The sequence below is a fragment of the Artemia sp. Qi Xiang Cuo genome, chromosome 15, assembly GCF_049724085.1.
Source record: "Artemia sp. Qi Xiang Cuo chromosome 15, ASM4972408v1, whole genome shotgun sequence".
Classification (NCBI taxonomy): domain Eukaryota; kingdom Metazoa; phylum Arthropoda; class Branchiopoda; order Anostraca; family Artemiidae; genus Artemia; species Artemia sp. Qi Xiang Cuo.
In genome coordinates this window covers 64,660,781-64,681,767 of record NC_142808.1, presented here as the reverse complement: position 1 = coordinate 64,681,767, position 20,987 = coordinate 64,660,781, and the positions used below count along the sequence as shown (strand labels likewise).

The 20,987-nt window shown below is 35.7% G+C and overlaps 1 protein-coding gene across 1 annotated transcript; it reads left to right on the top strand.

The window, feature by feature from the left end:
* Positions 1 to 10,002: 10,002 nt before the first annotated feature.
* Positions 10,003 to 20,714, top strand: LOC148943989 (uncharacterized). Its single transcript, XM_089101315.1, has 3 exons — positions 10,003 to 10,100; positions 14,194 to 14,290; positions 20,466 to 20,714. Exons 2-3 carry the CDS (start codon positions 14,273 to 14,275, stop codon positions 20,712 to 20,714), a joined length of 267 nt encoding a protein of 88 aa, XP_088957441.1. The 5' UTR covers positions 10,003 to 10,100; positions 14,194 to 14,272.
* Positions 20,715 to 20,987: the final 273 nt, after the last annotated feature.

The following is a 20,987-nucleotide window of genomic DNA, read 5'->3' as shown; positions in this document are numbered from 1 at the left end:
TCTAGTGTCAGGGGATATAATAACAGATCCCCTGGCCATTACACATTCATATACTGATAAGATTCGAGCCATTCTTGAACAACAAATGAGGGTGTGGGGAGTGGGGGTCAGTTTAAAAGCATCAATAGCACTAAAAAAAATTTTTTTAATGAAAGTGCGGGTGAGATGTATTCGAAATATTTGCACACAGAGATGTTGGCAATTCACCCGCAATTATCAAATTATGGGGAGGTTTTTCTAAATTGGGCAAATAGTATTCAAAGTAAGTGGCAAAATTATAACGAGGGGGGTAGTGGCTCGGCGGTTTTACTTATAGAGAGTTTAAGTGTTAACATATATAGATTCAAAATGGATTTTATCGTAAGAGGTGCGCATAGGGAGCGGGCTATAGTTTTAAAATATAGTTCTGATTTGGAGGGGTTTAGGGGGATGCAACGAATCTGTTTCGATACAAGGCTGTAGTGTTTCAAGTATGAATTTTTACTTGCAGCATACAGACCACTTCGAATAGATGCCACTAAGAAAAAGTTGGATAAATGGCAGTTAATGGTAGGGAGGGTTCAAAGTTCCCCAAAGTAAATTTTAATTGTTTAAATGGTCAATATCCCGTGACACTAAAAGGAATAGATATTTTTGAGTGGGCTAATGCACATTTAAAGATTGGTGTCACGGTGTTACAGTATGAAACGGAATTTGAACAGGGTCAGCGTTCCAATAAAAAGGGGGTATTATTTCCAGTGCGGGCTCCTTCTATTGAATCAGTAGAACATTGGGTGTGGCTTCTATACACTCCACCCACAGACTCCGATTCAATTGGTCATTTCAATCCAATTACGGATATTAGTAGGGTTCTGGGGGAGGGTAAAAGGGGAATGTGTGTTATTACTGTCCAAAATGTCTCTCAAGGTCTCTTTCTGATTTTAAGTTAAAGAATCACATGAAACACTGTAAACGTCAGGGATATCCAGTTGTGGAAACGACAAGCGGGGATAGATTGATCTTACGTATTAAAAATTTTCAAAACACGCTCCTGCAGAGCAATAAGATACATCTGGACTGCGAGGCTAAGCTGACAAACGTGTGCGATCCGTGAAATTCAAATTGTGTTAAAATAAATGAAGCCATAGGGGTCTCTTACGCTCAGGCACAACGAGATTCCAATAATACTATGCAAGTGTTGGATGTAGTGGAGATGTTCAGTTACGGTGAAGACTGCATGCCCTTGGCATTGGTCAGTCTAATCTAAACAGCGAACAGTGCTATTTTGCGCCTTCGTTATACAAACTATCCACTGCTCCTATCACCAGATGACATAGTGGCCATTAAAAATCGTAAAATGTGTTGGGTTTGCAAGGGAGAATTTGATGATGGTGTTGGGAATGGGGGGAGGAGGAAGGTGATCGACCATGATCATTTGTGGCAGGTCAAAAACCATTTGTGGCAGGTCAAAAGCATGGCCAAAAACCTTTAGCAGGACAATTACAGTCCTCCGCCTTGAACACTAAAGAAAGTCGCTTTTTTGCATGGGTAGCACTGATGTGTCCTTTTTTCTTTTCTTTTTTTTACCGTGGCTAGCGCGTAACCAGAACATCATAGAGAGATGTTTAATGACTCATCCGAACTGCAACTAAATTTGCAAGGGCCCTTTTTAAGTGATCAAAAAGATTAGAGGATAACTAGCCCCACTCCATAAAGGCCCCTTTCCCCAAAAATTATCCAATCAAAATTTTGAGATAGCCATTTTGTTCAATATAGTGCAAAGAATCAATATCTATTGTTTTGGTGATGGCTTGACCCTCATTAATTCCTGGGGAAAGGGTTGTACACTGTATCGGTATAGGACGTATCGATATCATGCGTATCCGTATGGGCGCATTGTTATTGGACGTATTCGTATCGCAGGTACATTAGACACATTTTTGATAGCTCATGTAAAAGATACTGATCATATCTACGTCCTTCTTATAAATTCCACCATCAGCAAGTTCCAAATGACACTAAAAACGGCACTTTTGGTACAATGTTTCAGGTGGAAAAGCTGGGGCTATTGGCCTACCAGAACTTTTCAGAGAGTCGTTTAATGGCTCATTTGATAGCTATTACTCATAAATACGTGATTTTTATCAATTCTACCATTCGTAAGTGTGATATAGTGCTAAAAAAAAACACTTTTGGTGTCACTTCTTAAGTAGAATGCTTGGAAGTATAAAACGATATCATCATTGTAATAACTCTGGCCTAACACCCTTAACTAGAGGTTTTCAAGAACACCTCCCGTATGTTCCTCCTCTAAGCCCCCTTAATAAGCTACACAATTAAAGACAAACACCAACATATTAAATTAGATTATTTGATAGACACTGATTGTTTATTAATAGGCTACTGATTGACAACATTTTTCTGTCTTCTAAAAATAATATTAAATTTTTCTCTGGTATCATTTTCTCTGATCTTTCTGACCATTTTCCAATTTAATGTTCTTTTCCCAAAATAAAAGTGCTGAGCCGAGAGGATGCCAAAGGTAAGTCTTTTGCAAGAATTTATAGTCAGAGCAATGTTCACGACCTTAAAATAAAAGTCCAAAATAGGGATAAAATCCTTTTTAATAGACAGTGTATAATAAATTTCACAAAAAATACCAGATATTTCGGTCACATATACAGTGACCGTCATCAGTAGTAAAACAGAATTTTACTACTGATGACAGTCACTGTATATGTGACCGAAATATCTGGTATTTTTTGTAAAATTTATTATACACTATCTATTAAAAAGGAATTTATCCCTATTTTGGACTTTTATTTTATCGTCATGGAAAGGCAGTGTGGTCTCTGAAATTATCTAGTTCACGACCTTATGTGTGATCTTAGTGCTAGTGATTGGTGTTCAGTAATGAATTATGAAGATGTTAATTGGGCATCTACCACATTAATGAGTTGGTTGCAGACACTAATTGAAAACAAATTTCCACTAGTAAAATCTTCAAGTAAATATAAACCCAAGATGCCTTGGATGTCTCCTAGTCTTGTGAAATCGACAATGCAGAAGTCAGAGCTTTTCAAGCTGGTTTGCAAAAGCCTTGAACCTGATGATTTATCAAAGTATAAGCATTATAAGAGTGTATTAACATCAACAATTAGACTAGCTAAGATAAATTATTTTTTGTTGAAAATTCAGGAATGCAAAGGTAATTTACAGAAAGTTTGGAGTGTAGTTAATGAAGCTTTATCTCGTAGGAAACAAACAAAGAAATAATTTTGTTTTTTCACCTTCAAGAACGCAGGTAGTTCAACTATTGAAAAAGCTGCTGTACCTAATGCCTTCAACTCTTACTTTACCACCCTACCAACTGTTAAGACCCCTTCCTTTTCTAAACCAGGTAAATCCTCACCAGCTGAGAGAAGTATTTTGCCATCTCCTTGTTCAAGCATATAAGTAGCAGTAACACAGCTGATGTGCTTGGACTAACAAACCATGTGCCTAAGTCTGTCTCTTCTTATGTTGTTGTACCTCTTACCCATGTTTTTAATCTATCTATTTCAAAAGGTGTATACCCGGATTTGTTTAAAGTAGCAAAAGTAATCCCTCTTTTTAAGAAGGGTGACCCCATCTTAGTGTCAAATTATAGACCTATATCACTTCTCCCAATTTTCTCTAAATTACTTGAAAAGGTTGTGCATGAGAGGCTTTTTTTCTTTCCTGTCTACTGGTGCTTCAACTGGAAGCGGTTCTGTTCTGTCTGATCACCAGTATGGCTTCCGACCTAAACTCTTTACTGCATGTGCTCTAGTTGACGTTACAAAATTCGTACGTGTTAACATGGACAAGGGGCGTTGTGTTCTAGGACTGTTTCTTGATTTTTCTAAAGCTTTCGAAATGGTAGATCATTCTGTCTTGCTGGGAAAACTTTCTCTAGTTGGAGTTTCGGGAATTGCTTTTGAATGGTGTAAATCTTACCTGTCTAATAGATCACAGTTTGTGTGTTATGGTGGGAAATGTTTTGATCTAGCTTCAGTTTACAAAGGGGTACCCCAAGGTTCAGTTTTGGGACTACTCCCCTTTCTTATTTATATTAATGACCTTCATCCATCTCCCAACCTTGATTACCACACTGTTTTGTTTGCAGACAATAGCAATTTTTTTGTGGTTGCTAATGATTTACCCTCTGCTGTTGCTAAGGCTAAGCTCCTGCTGAACCATGTGCGTGATTGGTGCGAGCAGAACGGAATGTTGTTGAATTGCTCTAAGATTAGCATTATTCATTCTCAAACCCCATACCACATATCTGAACCTTCCCCAACAATCTTTGTTTTTTATGGTACTGATATAATTCCCCAGTGCTCTTGTGTTAAACTTCTTGATGTGCCTGTTGGTTGTTTTCTTTCTATCGAAACTCATATTTCCTATACACATTCTATAATTTCTCGTCAAGTGTCTATGCTTCATCGTGCCAATCAATTTCTTCCTCCCGATGCAATGCTTTTTCTTTACTATGCATCTGTCCTTCCTTATCTTTCTTATTACTGCGCTGTATGGGGCAATACTAACGTTTCGCCTTCCCCTGCTCTGTCCTACAACTGATTTTTTACAGTGGTACAGGTCTAGATGTCTTAGATGTGGTCATCAAGAAGCAGAACCTAAAACTAGTTCATTGAGCCTTCAATTTGTCGCTTCCACCATACATCATATCCTACTTTTGATCAAGCATCAACATGTATGTGCCAGACTTGGCTTCAGAGCTCTGTTCACCAATTTCCGCTGCCTAAAAGGGTATCCTCAGCAGCTCAGAGGTCACCAATTTATAGAGCAATTGCTCTTTAGAACTCTATTCCCAGTGAACTTCCTCTTATTAAAAACTCTTCTTCCTTTTGCAGAAAAATATTCTCTAAGGCTTGAAGTATTTTTGTTTTCTTTATTTGTTTATTCATTTTGCTTTATCTTTTTTTCCGCCTTACTCTGTCTTTTTCTTTGTTTTTCTTTTCTTTTTTCTTCTCCTATTATGTTGAATCAGGTTAGAACCTTGTTGTTTAATAATATTATTAACAGATTAGAATTTAAATAAATTATGGAAAATTTTCAGTTTCGAGAAAATTAAAATCTAAGGTCATTGCGTAGCATTTGTTTGTTTTTTGTTGTTTTTTTTATTTTTGTTGATTTTTCTGGTATTGTGGTTATTTTCGAGACATTGTTCTGTTTTTTTCTTCCCTGATTTGCTTTGTGTGGATGATGTGATTGATACGAGGTCCTCTACAAGCTATGCTGCTTGGGACCCCTAGTCCCTAAGTGTATTTATGTAATTATTGTAATATTCAATAAATTGAATTGAATTGAGGCGTCGTTCTGTTAGTACAGCGTTCGACTTCAAATTAGAGTGTCTTGCGTTCGATTCCTGCTTTTTTTTTTAAAATCACGGTTTTGTCCCTTCTATATGATTAGTTCCGGCTAATTTCTCTGTTTTTGTAAATGTGATGGACTCATTTTTTTAAAGCATGTCCCGGCAAGGTATTTTTTCAAGCATTTTGTTTCAAAAGGGAATAGAGGTCATCCAGTTCATGGTTTGCAACAACATTCTTAGTAGATCACTAAATCCATACCCCAAAAAAGGGCACAATTTTGTCAAAATCCTGTGTGTGGGGGGAGGGGCAAGTTGGAGCCAATTTTCTCAAATAAAGTGGAAATGCCTGAAACACGAAAAAGAAAAAAGCGAGCCAAGTAGTAATAAGAAAGGTAAAGATATACTAAAGAAAACTGACCTGTGTCAGTGGATGTTAGAATTATGTAGACTTGTCTTAATTTTGACAACGTTTTTGAAGAAACTAAATTTTAGCAGGGGGAGAGAGAGGGAAGACTGGGGTATGGGGGTAAAACTGAGTTATGAATAGGGCAGTTGCCCTCTCTGCCCCATTGCAAATTATCCCCCCCCCCTCCTGACCCAACCCCTTGCCACTTAGGGGTTGGATAGGTGTAGGCATGTGGTTCTGAAACCACTCAAAGTGGTATATTCAAAGAAGGACTACTTATTGTTATACTTACTTATTCAAATTATTTACTTGACACTTCCACCGTAACATTCTCTCCATACGTAAGAATTGTGCATCCAAAGAGGGATAAAGACAAATGAAAACAGTTCTGTAGGAGAATTCAGGTAATTCTTCCCAAAATTTTTGAAATGAAAGAAACTTAGTTTATAATACCATTTATCGTAAGTACAAAAAGAAATGATCGTTTTTGAAATTTCGATTCATTTGTAAGTAATGAATGGCTTTTCTATATAGGGATAGATCAAATACCTCCCTAAGCCTAAAGGCACATTTCTGTTGAGCAAGCAAAATTTTCCATAAGCATACCGATATGCAAACCTGTCCGCTTAGTTAACCTTTTGTGTCGAAGCAGCTCGCCTAGAGCTACTTTCTTAACTGCTACTAAATTTGATTTTATAAAACAAAGAATTAAAGATATATTTCTTCTTCTTAAAAAAAAAATACAAAAAGAAACAACACTTTGTTTTGATTTTTTTTTTTTCACTCTAAACTTTTTCGCTTCATCTCTTGTACTCTTTTTTCGTTCAGCTCCTTAATAAGGGTTGAGGTGTCCTGTCTCCCCTATACTGGAGATGATTAGAAACTATATAAAAGAAAAAGTTTTCAACTGAAACTAAGGAGCAACATTAAAACTTAAAACAAACAGAAATTATTCCGTATAAATAAAAAAGATCATGGCAGTGTTGTTTCTAAATTAAATTTTAATGAAAAACGAGCAAAGATTAATTAAAAAAAAAAGTTTTTTCAAGGAAACTAAAGACCAAAGTTGAAACTGAAAACGAACAAATGTTTTACTTTCCAGCCTATCTAACTCATATCAATAAAACTAGTAAAACAAAATGAACTGGTGATATTTCCCTGTGTTTGTAGGATTACAGAGAACTAGCGCTTTACTGACAACACAAAACAGTATAGGAGTTTGGTACGATAAATGTAAACCATTTAAGGACACTTTTAACGATATAAAAGTAAAACAGTTTGAGACTGTTGCTTTGTTTTTGTTTTGTTTTCATTTCTGCACAATTAGCTCAGTTGGATGATTAAATGTAGTTTTGGATCTGAAAAGGACATTTCATGATTTTTTTTTGTAGACAAGTTCGAATTGAAGGTATCTTATTAATATCAAGATAACGGATCCACTTTAGAATTTGTATCACAACTTGGAATTCACCTTTTTTTAGAGATTAAATAAAAACAATTTTTTTCAACTGAAAGTAAGGAGCAACATTTAAAGCTTAAACGAACAGAAATTATTACGCATATGAGGGGGTTTGCCCCCTTTTCAATACCTCGCTCTTTACGCTAAATTTTGAATTTTTTTCGAATCACAAATTCCTGAATGACACAGGCCGTTTAATTAGACTAGATAGCTCTCTTGAAAGTACTAAAAAAAAACTTTAGCGTAAAGAGCGAGGCATCGACTATGGGGCGAATCCGCTCATAATACGTAATAATTTCTGTTTGTTTTAAGTTTTAGTGTTGATCCTTATTTTCAGTTGAAAGAACTGTTTTTTATCATTTAATATCTGATCGTTTTTTAAATAATACTGGGAAATCCGGCACCCCCTTCATAGAAATGTCCCATCCCCCAAGGAAACATCCTCCATGGGAAGATCCTCTCAAGTAATTCAAAAAAGTCAAGAAAGTGTTTCCCACTTTTTTCGAAAATAAGCCAAATTTTTTTCAGGCTCGCAACTTTTGATGGGTTAGACTAATTTTGATTAAACTTATATATTTAAAATCAGAATAAAATTTCAGATTCTTTTGATGTATCTAATGGTATCATAATTCCTTGTTTTAGAGTTACGGTTAATATTCAGCCGGGTCGCTCCTTACTTACAGTTCGTTACCACGAACTGTTTGAAATACCAGGATTTCCAGAGTTAATATTACAATTGATATGTTCTTCATTTCAAGTAACACTAGATGAAACCAAAATATTACCTGGTAATTCAGGCGATACCAAAACGCCCAATAACAATACGCCCATACCAATACGCGAGATATCGATACGTCCGAAACCAATACAGCGTACAGCCCTTTCCCCAGGGACTATGGAGGGTCATATCATCACCAAAACTATAGATATTGGACCTTTGAACTATGTTGAACAAAATGATCTCAAAATTTTGATTGAATAACTTGGGGGAAGGGGGACTTTCGGGAGGGGGGGCTACATGCCCTACAATCTTTTTGGAAACTTAAAAACGACACTAGAAAATTTAATTTCCTTTCGAATCAGGTATTACCCATTGCTCTATGATGCTTTGGTCACCCCCTAGTCCTGCTAAAAAAAAAAAAAAAAAAAAAAAAAAAAAAAAAAAACGGGAGACAAATAAGTGCTACCTATGCAAAAGTGATTTTTCTTGTTGTTCAAGAGGGGGGGGGGCTGCCTTTACAAGGTTTTTGACCATTCTGATTCCAATGGTATACTTTCCATTTTGATCTGACGCCATTTTCTAGGGGTTTAAGGATTTATTCGAAATCACTATAAATTTCTTTTCGCAATAAACTTTTAATTTTTGAACCAACCGAAATAATAGTTACCATTCCTGAATCAGCGTCAAATGGCAAATTTTTTGTCACTAGGTAGCTGTTTCTAAAAGCGGTTTTTAAATTTTGGTTACTATGGGCGGTGGTTCGCTCTTTACTAGGTTGCAGCTACCGCTGCGACCACGATCCAGGATACCCTTTTAACTAAAGTAAGTTATCAGCATTCCTTAATAAAGCACAGAAGGAATGAACCGGAATATTAATTTTAATGAATCATAAGGGCCTATTACCACCACCCCCCCCCCCCAAAAAAAGAAAGGGTAACGATTACACTAAAACAAAAAGAAAAATTATGTTAAATACAAAACACGTCTCTCAAAAATCGCGTTTTCCCTAAATTGTATCCTCCAAAATGATAAGCTCTTTTGAAAAAACATTAACCAAAAAATCCTTTATTCATTTGATTTGAAATTTAGAAATTGCACCCAGACCTTGACAACCCAAGGCAAAGTCAGACACACGAGTTTATTTGAGGGAGACCAAATTTAGTACAAACTCATAAAATAGGTGAAACTTTTCAGAATTATGAAGAACATCTTAAGAATTTTGAGATATCCGAAAAAGTCCCCACCTAGATAATTGTATGCCTTGAATAGCTTTTATCTATTTTTGCTTTAAATCTAGTAAAAATGCCTTCGGAGCCCCGTCACTCAAATAGCTCTAATGAATTCAGGATTTTGACATAAATACGAATTGGTAAGAATGTGCAGAAAAAAATTATTTTAATTCTTTCAGAATAAGATTCAATTTTTAAAACTTGACCATTTTCCAAAAAAAAAAAAACACATTTTAATTCATTGAGTTAAGTTCACGATTACTTTTCCCTCACACTAAGGGTCTTCAGACCCTCTCCACCTTCTGTCCGAAGAAAAAATCTAAATTTTCTTGAATTTCTTGGCACATCTTATTCATATCACTGAATAAATTTTATGCCCCCCCCCCCTCCACCTTGAAAAATTATTTCCATCCCCTCAAAAAGTCAGACATGACATACCTGATTATACCAGACTAAATTTTGTTTTCTAATTGTATTACAAAACCGTTGTGATTTTTTTCACAGCAGTAATTACGACTAATCTATTAAACAAAATATGTCAGAGCTCCCGTATTCCTAAAGCATCTTATTTGGGTCTCCAGATAACCGGGATTTTTTTTTTTTTTTTTCTCAGAACGTTTCTTATTTTCTTTCGTATAATCTTTAGTTAATTAGTATTTTCTCATTTGACTTACAAATGGGTTTATTTTAAAGATCAAATTATAATGCCGTGACTTTTGTATTATCATAGCCAAACTGACATTGTTTGATTAATTCACGCCATTATGCTGTTTTTTTTTGTATCGATACTTTCTTGACGATCCTTGTCGCCTATGTTGTCTAAACATGCCAGCAAACAGATGAATTCTGATGAAACAGCGTAAGAGATACGTTTGAACTTGAATCTCTTCTTTGCTTTGCTTCCCTGGGTTAGTTCGAAGAGTGAACTGAAACTAATAGGAATTAGTCGAGTAAGAATTTTCCACTTTATGAATGCCAATTTTATTTCATCAATTTTACTATATTGTAAGTTAGTCTATCTGGTGCTTTTTATGCACTATTTTGTGCATAAAATTACTTTTTATGCACTATTTGGTGCTTTTTATGTTCTTCCTCGGTCAGAAACCTGAAAATCATTTTCATTTAATTGCTCATGTATCGGGGGAGGGGATAAACTTTTTGAGAGGGAAAACGTTTTTCATCCATCTAAGGTGATAAAGAAACTTACATTAAGAAACGGAGATGTTATACTGAAGAACCTACGTAATAACGCCCTTGTGAATATTAAATAAAAAAAACAATTTTTTTTAACTGAAAGTAAGGAACGATGTTAAAACTTAAAACGAACTGAAATTATTCCGTGTATGAAAGGGGCTGTCCCCTCCTCAACGCTTCGCTCTTTACGCTAAAGTTTTTCATTGTTTAAAAAAAATAGTGGTGAGAAAGTCAAACTTTAGCGTAACGAGCAAGGTGTTGATGAGGGGACAGCTCTTTTCATACACGGAATAATTTCTGTTCGTTTTAAGGTTTAACGTCGTTCCTTACTTTCAGTTAGAAAAACTTATTTTTTTATTTAATTTTTGAACGTTTTTGAATTAATGCAGGTTTTGATATTGGCTCACCGTACATGAATAATTAAAACAATATTTGCATTCTAATTTTACTTTTATTTGGTTAAATGGCTTTCTCGAAACTTGTTTACTTTTATTTACGAATGTTTTTATTAGTAACAAGTATACGTAACTTACGAATTAACTTACGTAACGAACTTCTATATTCATAGATTTTTAATACGTATATTAGGGGGTTCGCCCCCTAGTCAATACTTTGCTGTTTAAGCTAAAGTTCGAATATTGATCCAATTCTTTAAAAATGACCCCTTAATCACAAAGGCTGTTAATTAGAATAAATAGCTCTTATGAAAGTACTAAAAAATCTTAGGCTTAAAAAGCGAGGTATTAACTAAGGGGTGAAACCTATTATACGTAATATTTTCTGTTCGTTTTAAGTTTTGATGTTGCTCCTTACTTTCAGTTGAAACTTTTTTATTTAATTTCTGATCTTTTTCTTTATTAATGATGGGAAATCTGGCGCCCCCTTCATAGCAACGTCCCTTCCCCCATGAAGACTTCCTTCATGGAAAGACCTTCCCGTATAAACCCCGACCCCCCCCTCCACCTACCGGAAAAAATCCCCCCTGAAAACGTCTGTATACTTCCTAATAACCAACACTATATGTTAACATTGGGTAAAGTTCATAACTTGCAGCCCTCCCCCCGGGGACTTCGGCGGATTAAGTCATCCTAAAAGACAGTTATCATATTTTGGACCATGCTGAACAAAATGGCTATCTGAAAATTTTGATCGGATGACTTTGGGAAAAAAATGAGCGTGGGAGGGGGCCTAGTTGCCGTCCATTTTTTAGTCACTTAAAAAGGACACTAGAACTTATAATTTCCGTTTCAATGAGCCCTCCCACGATATTCTAGGACCATGGGTCGATACGATAACCCCTGGAAAAAAAAAGAAAGAAATAAACACGCATCCGTGATCTTTCTTCTGGCAAAAAATGCAATATTCCACATTTTTGCAGTTAGGTGCTTGAAGCCTCTACATTAGGGTTCTCTTATACGCTGAATATCATGGTGTGATTCTCATTACTGTTCTATAACTTTTAGGGGGTCTTTTCCCCTTTTTTTGAAAATCAGCCAAATATTCTCAGACGCGTAACTTTTGATTAGTACGACTAAACTTGTTGAAACTTATATATTTGAAATCAGCATTAAAATCTGATTCGTTTGATGTGTATTGGTATCAAAGTTCCGTTTTTTAGTTTCCGTTACCATTGAGCCGGGTCGCTCCTTACTTACAGTTTGGTACTACGAACTGTTTGATACGAATATAATGTACCTGGTTGGCCCCTTCCCTTTTTACAAAATTCATACCTGAACCCTTCCTACAGAACTAGATTAAATACCTTTCATCCACTCGGTCGGTTGAGTTAACGATTTAAGTGATTATATGAAATATATCCCGGGAAGGCGTTTTGAAGTACCTACCTCTACTCCCTCTAGAGGGTCCTGAAATTTGCCTATATGACAATGTCTATAGCTATTGCAATTTTGACAAAACAACATTTTACCTTAATTTTCAGTTATCAGTCTCTTTTTCTCTGGCTTTAGTTCTGAAAATGCCATTCCTGCTATTTGAGTAGAATTTTAAGCCATATCAATGGTTTTTTTTTTTTATTTAGGAAATGTATTTGCATTTCTTTAAAACTTTATAATGTACTTGTGCATTATATTTAACACAGCTATACACGAAAGAAGTCAAGTTTTGGTTAATGCTAATGAAATAAAATAAAATCGGATGAAAATATAAAAGTTTAGAAACAATTTTGGGGGGTAAAATTCTACTTTGCCTACTTTTGGCTATCTTCAAAAGGGGTTAGGTTATGAAAATAAGTTTCAGGGATGGGTCTACAGGCTATAGTGTGTCCCGGGGAGGTATTTTGAAGTACCTACCTTCACTCCTTCTCCCTCTAGAGGGTCATGAAATTTGCCTACATGACAGGTCTATACCTTTTTTTTTTCGTCTGGCTTTATTTATGAAAATGCTATTCCTATTATCTGAGTAGAATTTTAAGCCATACCAAAGCTTTTTTTCAAAATTTAGGTAGTGTATTTGCATATCTTTAAAACCTTCTGAATTGGGATTCAGCAAAGTTTTGAAGCTGAAAACAAGGTAAAAATTTACCAAATCATATTATTGAGTTACGAATAAAGTGAATATACCACTGCCTTTTTTATGCTCTTTACGAATATAATAATCATTATTGTTGGAAATGAATTTTGCCGCCACCTCTATACTGACCAATCCAGGGTGGAGCTGGGCCTATTAGGGGGTGGGGGTAAGGATATGTTGACGGGACAGGATAGGGCAGGGCCTACTTTCCCCCCACCTCTCTACGCTGAGTCAATATACAAATACTTGGGCGAGCTAGGGGTGGGGGCTAAAATTCATTTCGGACCTAAATCATTATTATATTTGTAAAGAGCATAAAAAAGGCAACAAGTTTTATATTCACATTAGTCGTAACTCAATAATATGATTTGGTAAATATTTACCAAAAATAATTTTGTTGTACTTCATTTATAAACAGAAGATCTATTTTGCAAGGTTTCACTTTTATAACACAGGTTCTTCAAGGTCATCAAAGGTCAGGAACCTCTAGAGAGAGAAGGAGAGGAGGTAGGTACTTAGAAATATCTTCCCTGGACATACTTTAACCTTTAGACCCATCTCTGAAAGTTTTATTTTCCTTACCTAACCCCTTTGCAAGATAGCCAAAAGTGGCTAAAGTGGAATTTTACCAATTTGGGCTGTACATTTGCACATTAAGGGATGGGGGTAAGGCATAGCATATATTAAATACGTAACCTAACCTAGGTACCTCCCCCCCCCCCAAAGCACAAAAAAACAACAGTTTAAATATTGTAAACGCGATAAGAAATCACGCTTTACAATCCATTTATCTAGCAAATACCCGTTTGTCTGATTTTTCCTTATACAGTCTATAACGCTGTTTTGCGCCAGTACCCCTTATAAATGGGGATTGAGCAAAGTTGTGAAGCTGAAAACAATTTTGTACTTCATTTAAGCAGAAGATCTATTTTGCAGGGTTAACACTTACTATTAAAGGTTATCAAAGGTCAGGCTCTAGAGGGAGAATGAGTGGAGGCAGGTACTTAAAAATACCTTCCCGGGACATATTTTAGTCTGTGGACTCATCCCTGAAAGTTTCATTTTCCTAACCTAATCTATTTCCAAGATAGCCAAAAGTAGCTAAAGTAGAATTTTACAAAAAACACTAAACTTAAACTGTTATTCAAGAATCTCTTAATTCTGCTTTGATCGGCAGTTTAATGACTCTTAACAGGCCTGAAACTTGTAAAACAGCAATTAGTTGTACTCCTAGGCAAATAATGTTGGGCCCATCTCTCATTTGAAGTTTTAACATTTCTGTTTTCTTTTATGATTCCTGTTTTTCTTTATTTTTTACAGGTAAACTGAACCGGAACAACTTCGGAGCATTATCAATTATTGGTATTTCTATCGTTTATTTGGAAGATATCCATCAAAAATGAGTGAACAGGGAAAGGTAAAGTCTACATTATCATTCAGTCGTTTCAGACAACTAGTAGATTTTAGTTGATTGTTCAATTCTCAGATTTTCATGCAAAATCTATCAAATGATCGAACAGGAAAAAAAAGTTAATTTGTGTTATTATTTTGGATGCTAGAAACGAAATCGACTTGCTTGATTATTAGATTTTGAGATTTTAGTCAGTCCTTAATTTGGTACTTTAATTTCAAAACAGTTTTGAAACAAATTTTGTTAGAACCATTCTAGCCCCGTCGTCGCTGGTTATTTGGCTTGGAATGGGGTCAATGATGTGACTTCAGGTTCACTCAGAGTTGAACCAGATTTAAATTTAAAAAAAAGTTCTTTTAACTGAAAGTAAGGTGTGACATTAAAACTTAAAACGAACAGAATTAATTCCGCATATGCGGAAAGGGGCTGTCCCCTCAACATCTTGCTCTTTATGCTAAAGTTTTTTTTTAATAGGCTGTGAGAAAGAGTCAAACTTTAGCGTAAAGAGCGAGACAGTGAGGAGGGAACAGCCCCTTTCATATACGGAATAATTTCTGTTCGTTTTAAGTTTAATGTCACTCCTAGCTGTCAGTTAAAAAAACTTCGTTTTTTTCAATTCGATTTCTGAACGTTTTTGAATCAATGCCGGTTTTGATTTTGGCTCAACGTGCATGAATAATTAAAACGAAATATTTATATTAATTTTAATTTTTTTGGTTAAATAACTCTCGAAAATTGTTTAATTTTATTTACGAACGTTTTTATTAGTAATAAATATACGTAACTTACGAATTAACTTACGTAACGAATTTCTATATTCCTAAATTTTTAATCCGTATAGTATCGTATTTGTCCCCTAGTGAATACCTCGCTCTTTACGCTATAGTTCGAAACTTGTTCGAATCCTTTAAAAATGACCCCTTATTCACAAAGGCCGTTAATTAGAATAAATAGCTCTTATGAAAGTACTAAAAAATTAGCGTCAAGAGCGAGGTATTAACTAGGGGGCAAGCCCAATCATATAGGTAATAATTTCTGTTCAAGTTTTGATGTTGCTCCTTACTTTCAGTTGAAAAATTTGTTGTTTTTTTTAGTTTAATTTCTGATGTTTTTTAGTAATACTGGGAAAACTGGTGCCCCCTTCATAGAAATATCCCTTCCCCCATGACAAATTCTTCCATGGAAAGATCCTCTGATATAACCGCCGACCCCCCCCCCCCCCCACTACCAGAAAACACCCCGCCTGAAAACGTCTGTATATTTCCCAATAGCCAATACTATATGTAAACATTGGGCGAAGTTCCATAAGTTGCACTCCTTCCCCCGGAGACTGGGAGAAATTAGGTCATCCACAAAGATATAGTTTGATGACTGGGAAAAAATGAGCGTGGAAGGGGCCTAGTTGCTTTCCATTTTTTGGTCACTTAAAAGAGCACTAAAAATTTTAATTTCTGTTCGAATGAGCCCTCTCGCGACATTTTAGGACTACTGGGTCAATACGATCACCCCTGGGGAAAAGAATAAACAAATACACACATCCGTGACCTTTCTTCTGGCAAAAAATACAAATTTTCACATTTTTGCAGATAGGAACTTGAAACTTCCTTATTAGGGTTATCTGATACGCTGAATCTGATGGTGTGATTTTCATTAATATTCTATTACTTTTAAGGGTGTTTTCCCCTTATATTGAAGATAAGGCAAATTTTCTCAGGCTCATAACTTCAGGGATATAACTATACTGGATAAACCTTATATATTTGAAAGCAACATAAATTCCATTTCTTCTGACGTATATATTGGTATCAAAATTACGTCTTTTAGAGTTTCGGTTACTATTGAGCCTGGTCGCTCCTTACTTAGTTTGTTACCACGAACTGTTTGAAAATGGGTACCTTGAGAAATCTGGGGCGAAAAGAAGGAAAGCTGGGATGATTTTGGCAGCACTACCGTCAAAAATCATCGAATCAGGAGATCGGTACCGGTGAAACGGCGACCATTGGTCAGCATGTAAAAGTTTTTTTTTTGTATTCCTAGCAGATTACCCGGTCACTATTGGACTATGGGGTTTGCTCTACCAACTTTAACTAATCAAATTTGGATTTTTAGATTTCCTTTTAAAGTTTTATACACTATAAATTATATACAGTATAATCATGACTCAGTAATATTTGGCTACTACAGTCTTGGCAAATCCATTTTCCAGGAAATTTTAGAAAAACTATTTAACTCCTTCCGTTTCATGTTAAAAATAGGTATTCAGATTAAATTGAACTTACATCATTGGTCAGTTTTGTTTTTTCTATTTAAAAGAGCAGAAATTTATTTCGAATGTTCATGAAAGTAACCCTTATAGTTATTCGATGGAGGGGTGCATTGTTTTTTTTCGTCCCCGTTAGTAATTTATAATTACAGTCGCCCTTAACTTGACTATATTATGTGGGTTGATTTTGAATTGCTTATTTTTAGTATTAAATTCTAAGAATCTAGGATTTGATTTGAAACTAAAAAGACCTATTTGCTGTTATACAGTTTTTAATTGCGGGGGGCAGGGTATTTAGGAAAAAGCATAAAAAAATAAGCGAAATAGCAAGACATGGCACTAAAGTTCCATATGCCATTTTTTGATAACAAGAGGGGCGGTACTTAAAACAGATAGCATGAAAAATCAGCGAAACAGCAAGATATGTGCCATTTTCCGAGAACAGGGTGACATTTTTTATTTTTTGAAAAAAAAGCCTGAAAATCAGTTAAAAAAAACAATATTTGGCACCAAACATAGGAATATGGTTAAGGGATTCCGGAGGAAAACAAATCAAGGTGAATAATGGTGCAGAAATTTAATGCTTGATAAATAAGCTATAATAATATAATCTATAATAGATATAGCTTGGTAGGGTGAAAAATCGGCAAAATAGCAAGACATGTGCCATTTTTTTATATAAAAAAATTTCTGGCTTTCCTTTGGAGGCGCAGTTGTCTTTGAGTTGATAGATTGTTAGTTCATGACTCTTACAGGCAAAAGGCGTTGTCAAATTTAACTAATTTCTTGAGTTTATTTGCGTGGTTCAACGCAACATCACCAAAATGTGGTGCAGCCCTGGATGGTTCTTAATTTAAGACCACCCAAAGAAAAAGAAAAAAAAGGTTTTGGTGCATAGAAGACGGCCCAAAGAGAAAAATTGTTCTTTTTATGCTGTTGGTACTCTAGTCGTCTTTTTTTTTTTGCCGACTTGGCCCGTATAAATTTTCGTATTTTTTTATACAAATTATTTTTTTTAATACAATTGTATTTTTATTCTACCGTCACGCTTTGTCTGCTTTATAAACGCTTAAAAGCTCTAATGCAAGTTCATATGTGCGTGCCTTTTGTCGGTCATGTTTAGTGAGTTATGTTTAATGAGTCTGTTTTTAGTTTCAAGGAGCTAAGAAACCAAATTGATCATTAATTTATCTAGGTTCTTCTGCATAAAAACATCATGGATACTAAGCCTAGGATTTGGGCTTTTAAGAAGGAAACGTGCTCAGAAAAAAAAACATACTTCATAATATGCAGAATAATTGTAGTTAACACATTTTGATTTTGGTTTTACTATATTTTAACCCTATCTCTATAGTGCTCATATGGTGCTAGGTGTTTCCTCTCCCCCTGGACAGTTCCCCGGGAAACTTGTCAACGCAAAAATTCTCCTTGAATCCCCCCTGCAAAACTAGTGAAAAATGATACCATGAGAACTTACGTTCTTCATTCCAAAGCCCTATCCAAGGGAGGGGGGGGGTATAAACCACCCCTAATTTTTTTTTTATCTTATAAATAATTAAGAAAACGCATCTTAACATTTTTTGAAAGTTTTTTTTGTCCCTCGACCTGAACAAATTTCTCGAAACGCTCTTGATCCTTTTCAGTATAATAGTCGTTCTTTGAGCAGTAAGCCATTAATTAGTTAATGCTTCCACTTTTGAGCAAGTTAATTTTTGTTTTCCTATTTATGGTGGAGGGGGATTGATTTACTGCGAGGCGATTTTTTTTGTACTTTATAAACTCTTTGTTCATCGCTTTTTTTAATTGCAATGGGTTGAACCGTATTGTTTGTTCAACTTCCTGTTTGCTTGAAGAATCGTGCCCGTAGGGGTCTTAGACCTCATAATCTGGGGGGAGGGAATGTATACCAAAAAAGTGTAAAAACATAAAATAAAAATTTATAATGAAGATGTTCTGATTTGTGACTCAAGTCACAGTCATCTGTAACTCTGATAACGGACCTTATATATTCCTGGACTTAGTAGATAAACAATTCTGTACATCCACTGACTGCGTGATTAGCACATGAAGGGTTATTTCTTTGAGAGCACCATTTGATGAACATAACCCCTTACCAAAGCAGGTCTCACACAGGTTATTGTAAGCCAATTAAGAAAGGCCAATAATCCTGTATTTTTGAAACCTGAGTGACCCTTTGTTTATCTGTGAAAGTTGAAGCCGGTATGTTTGATTTCAAAATGTAATTTTTGATTTACAAGAATCTTACAAGCCGTACTTTTTTCTGTGTGACTTCTCCTAAAAAGGAGTAAAGTATATTGAAAATAGTGGCCTTATTTGAGGAGCTAAGTCACTAAGGCTAGGAATAAGTGAAGATGAAAATGTGACGCTGGATAATAAAAAGATTGATCAAGTGTGAAGCTCCACATACCTTGGTAGTATTAGTAAAGATGGTGGGAGCAGTGAAGATTTTAGAAGTAGAATAGCCAAGGCTCAGGGTATTTTTTCACAATTAAAAGTTTGGAAGAATAGGAGGATAAGTCTCCAAACCAAGATTAGAATATTAGAAGCTACAGTGATGACAGTAGTCAAATATGGCTCTGAAGCACAGGCACTTCGAAAAGCGGATGAAGATTTGTTAGATGTTTTCCAGCAAGGCCGTATCCATGGGGGGGGGGTTAACCGGTTTGAACCCTCTGCTCCCAAAATTTTTGACCGAGTCAAAAATTAGTCGAAAATTAGTAAAACCTTAGTAAAAATTAGTCGAAAACCGAGTCAAAAATTAGTACCCCCCCCCCTCCGAACAAAAATCCCGGATCCGCTCTTGTTTTCCAGAGAAATTACTTAAGGATTGTTCTGGGAACCATGCTGACTGACCGTATTTCCAACAGTAGGCTGTACAAAAAATGTGGTTCAATACCGCTTTTTAGGGCTATAGTGAAAGAAAGGTTGAGATGGCTAGGGCACGTTGTGTGAATGAAGGATGACAGGTTGCCGAAGATTGTTCTTTTCGGCCACAGTTTATAGAATTATCCAGTAAGTTTATCGCAGATCATTTCTGGTCTTCATTCTCGGTACGAACGAAAAGCTCCTCCCACTTCTTTCTGCATTAGCGGGTTAGTCTGTTTCCGATTGTTTCCAACAAAGTTCATTATTCGTAATAGCGGGTTTCCACTTGTTTCCGATTGGTTCGCGTGTGACTTGTTTACCCGTGAAAAGATCAGATGCCGCTTATGTTTCTATCTGCAAAAAACGTTCTCTAGAGCACTCGCACCTTGGTCCCGGTTTTTGTAATGGGTGAGATAGGGAAAGATCATACTGGATAATTGTATAAACTGTGTTTTCGGCCAACCGTCTAGGGCTAAACGGAAAGCAGGTCGTCCTCGTCTGGGGTGGGAGGATGTCATAAAGAAAGATTTAAAGGAAATGGGAACTTCGTGGGAGGGTGTAAAAAGGGAGGCTTTGAGTAGATTGGTATGGAGGAGCCTGCGTAGATTGTGTTGGCCTGAGACGGCTTGGTGCTGCGGTGAGTGTTTAGTTGAGTTGTTAGTAGTAGTAATTTTTAAACAAATTGAACTCAGTTGTTTTAAATGGTATTTCAGCTCTTGAATAAATAAACCTAAGGAATTTGCCACATAGGGAGGATTATGTTTCAGGGGGGGAGGAATTAAATATAAAACATTGAAGTAGGTGAACTATTTGAAACATGTATTAAACTATGGAAAATTTCGTATTAATTCTTGATAAGATAATCGTTGGAGTAATAATAAAGAACAAAGTAATATCTTAATATGAGGGGTTCATAAGTAAAATTTATCGATACTGAAAGTAATTGAGAATTCAATTTTTACCACTCACAATTGAATAAAACGTATCTTTAAGCTTTTGGATTATTGAGCTTTATAATATTTTTTTTTTCAGCTAAGCCGCCATGAAGCTGGACAAAGAGGTGGTCAGGCAGCTGCTGCAAAGCTTGGTCGGGAAGGTTATCAGGAGATTGATCAAAAGGGTGGCCAAGCAAGGGCCCAACAGTTGGGTCACGAAGGTTATCAAGAGATGGTGTTCATACAGCATACCATGTCAGTTGAACGATGGTCGAATTTCATTGAGAGTTATATTGAAGAGGGTCAAGCACTAGAATTGGACCCACAATTCGCATTTTTATTCTAAAAAGTTTTGGTCTAGAACCACTAGTTTTTTTATCATTCTCTTGTTCTAACTTACCCTCTAAGAATCAGACTACATTTTCCCTGACAAAAACAATATATATTTTTTAACATGTTCAGTTGTCATAATGAAAGACATATGGCAATGTAACTTTTTTTTTCTTCTTTTAATTGTTCCGGTGGTGGTGGGACAATGACTATGAGAACTTGACATAGTTTATTAACTTTATAAAAATAATGGTTATTTTACATAAAAAATAAAACTTTTTTTTCTATA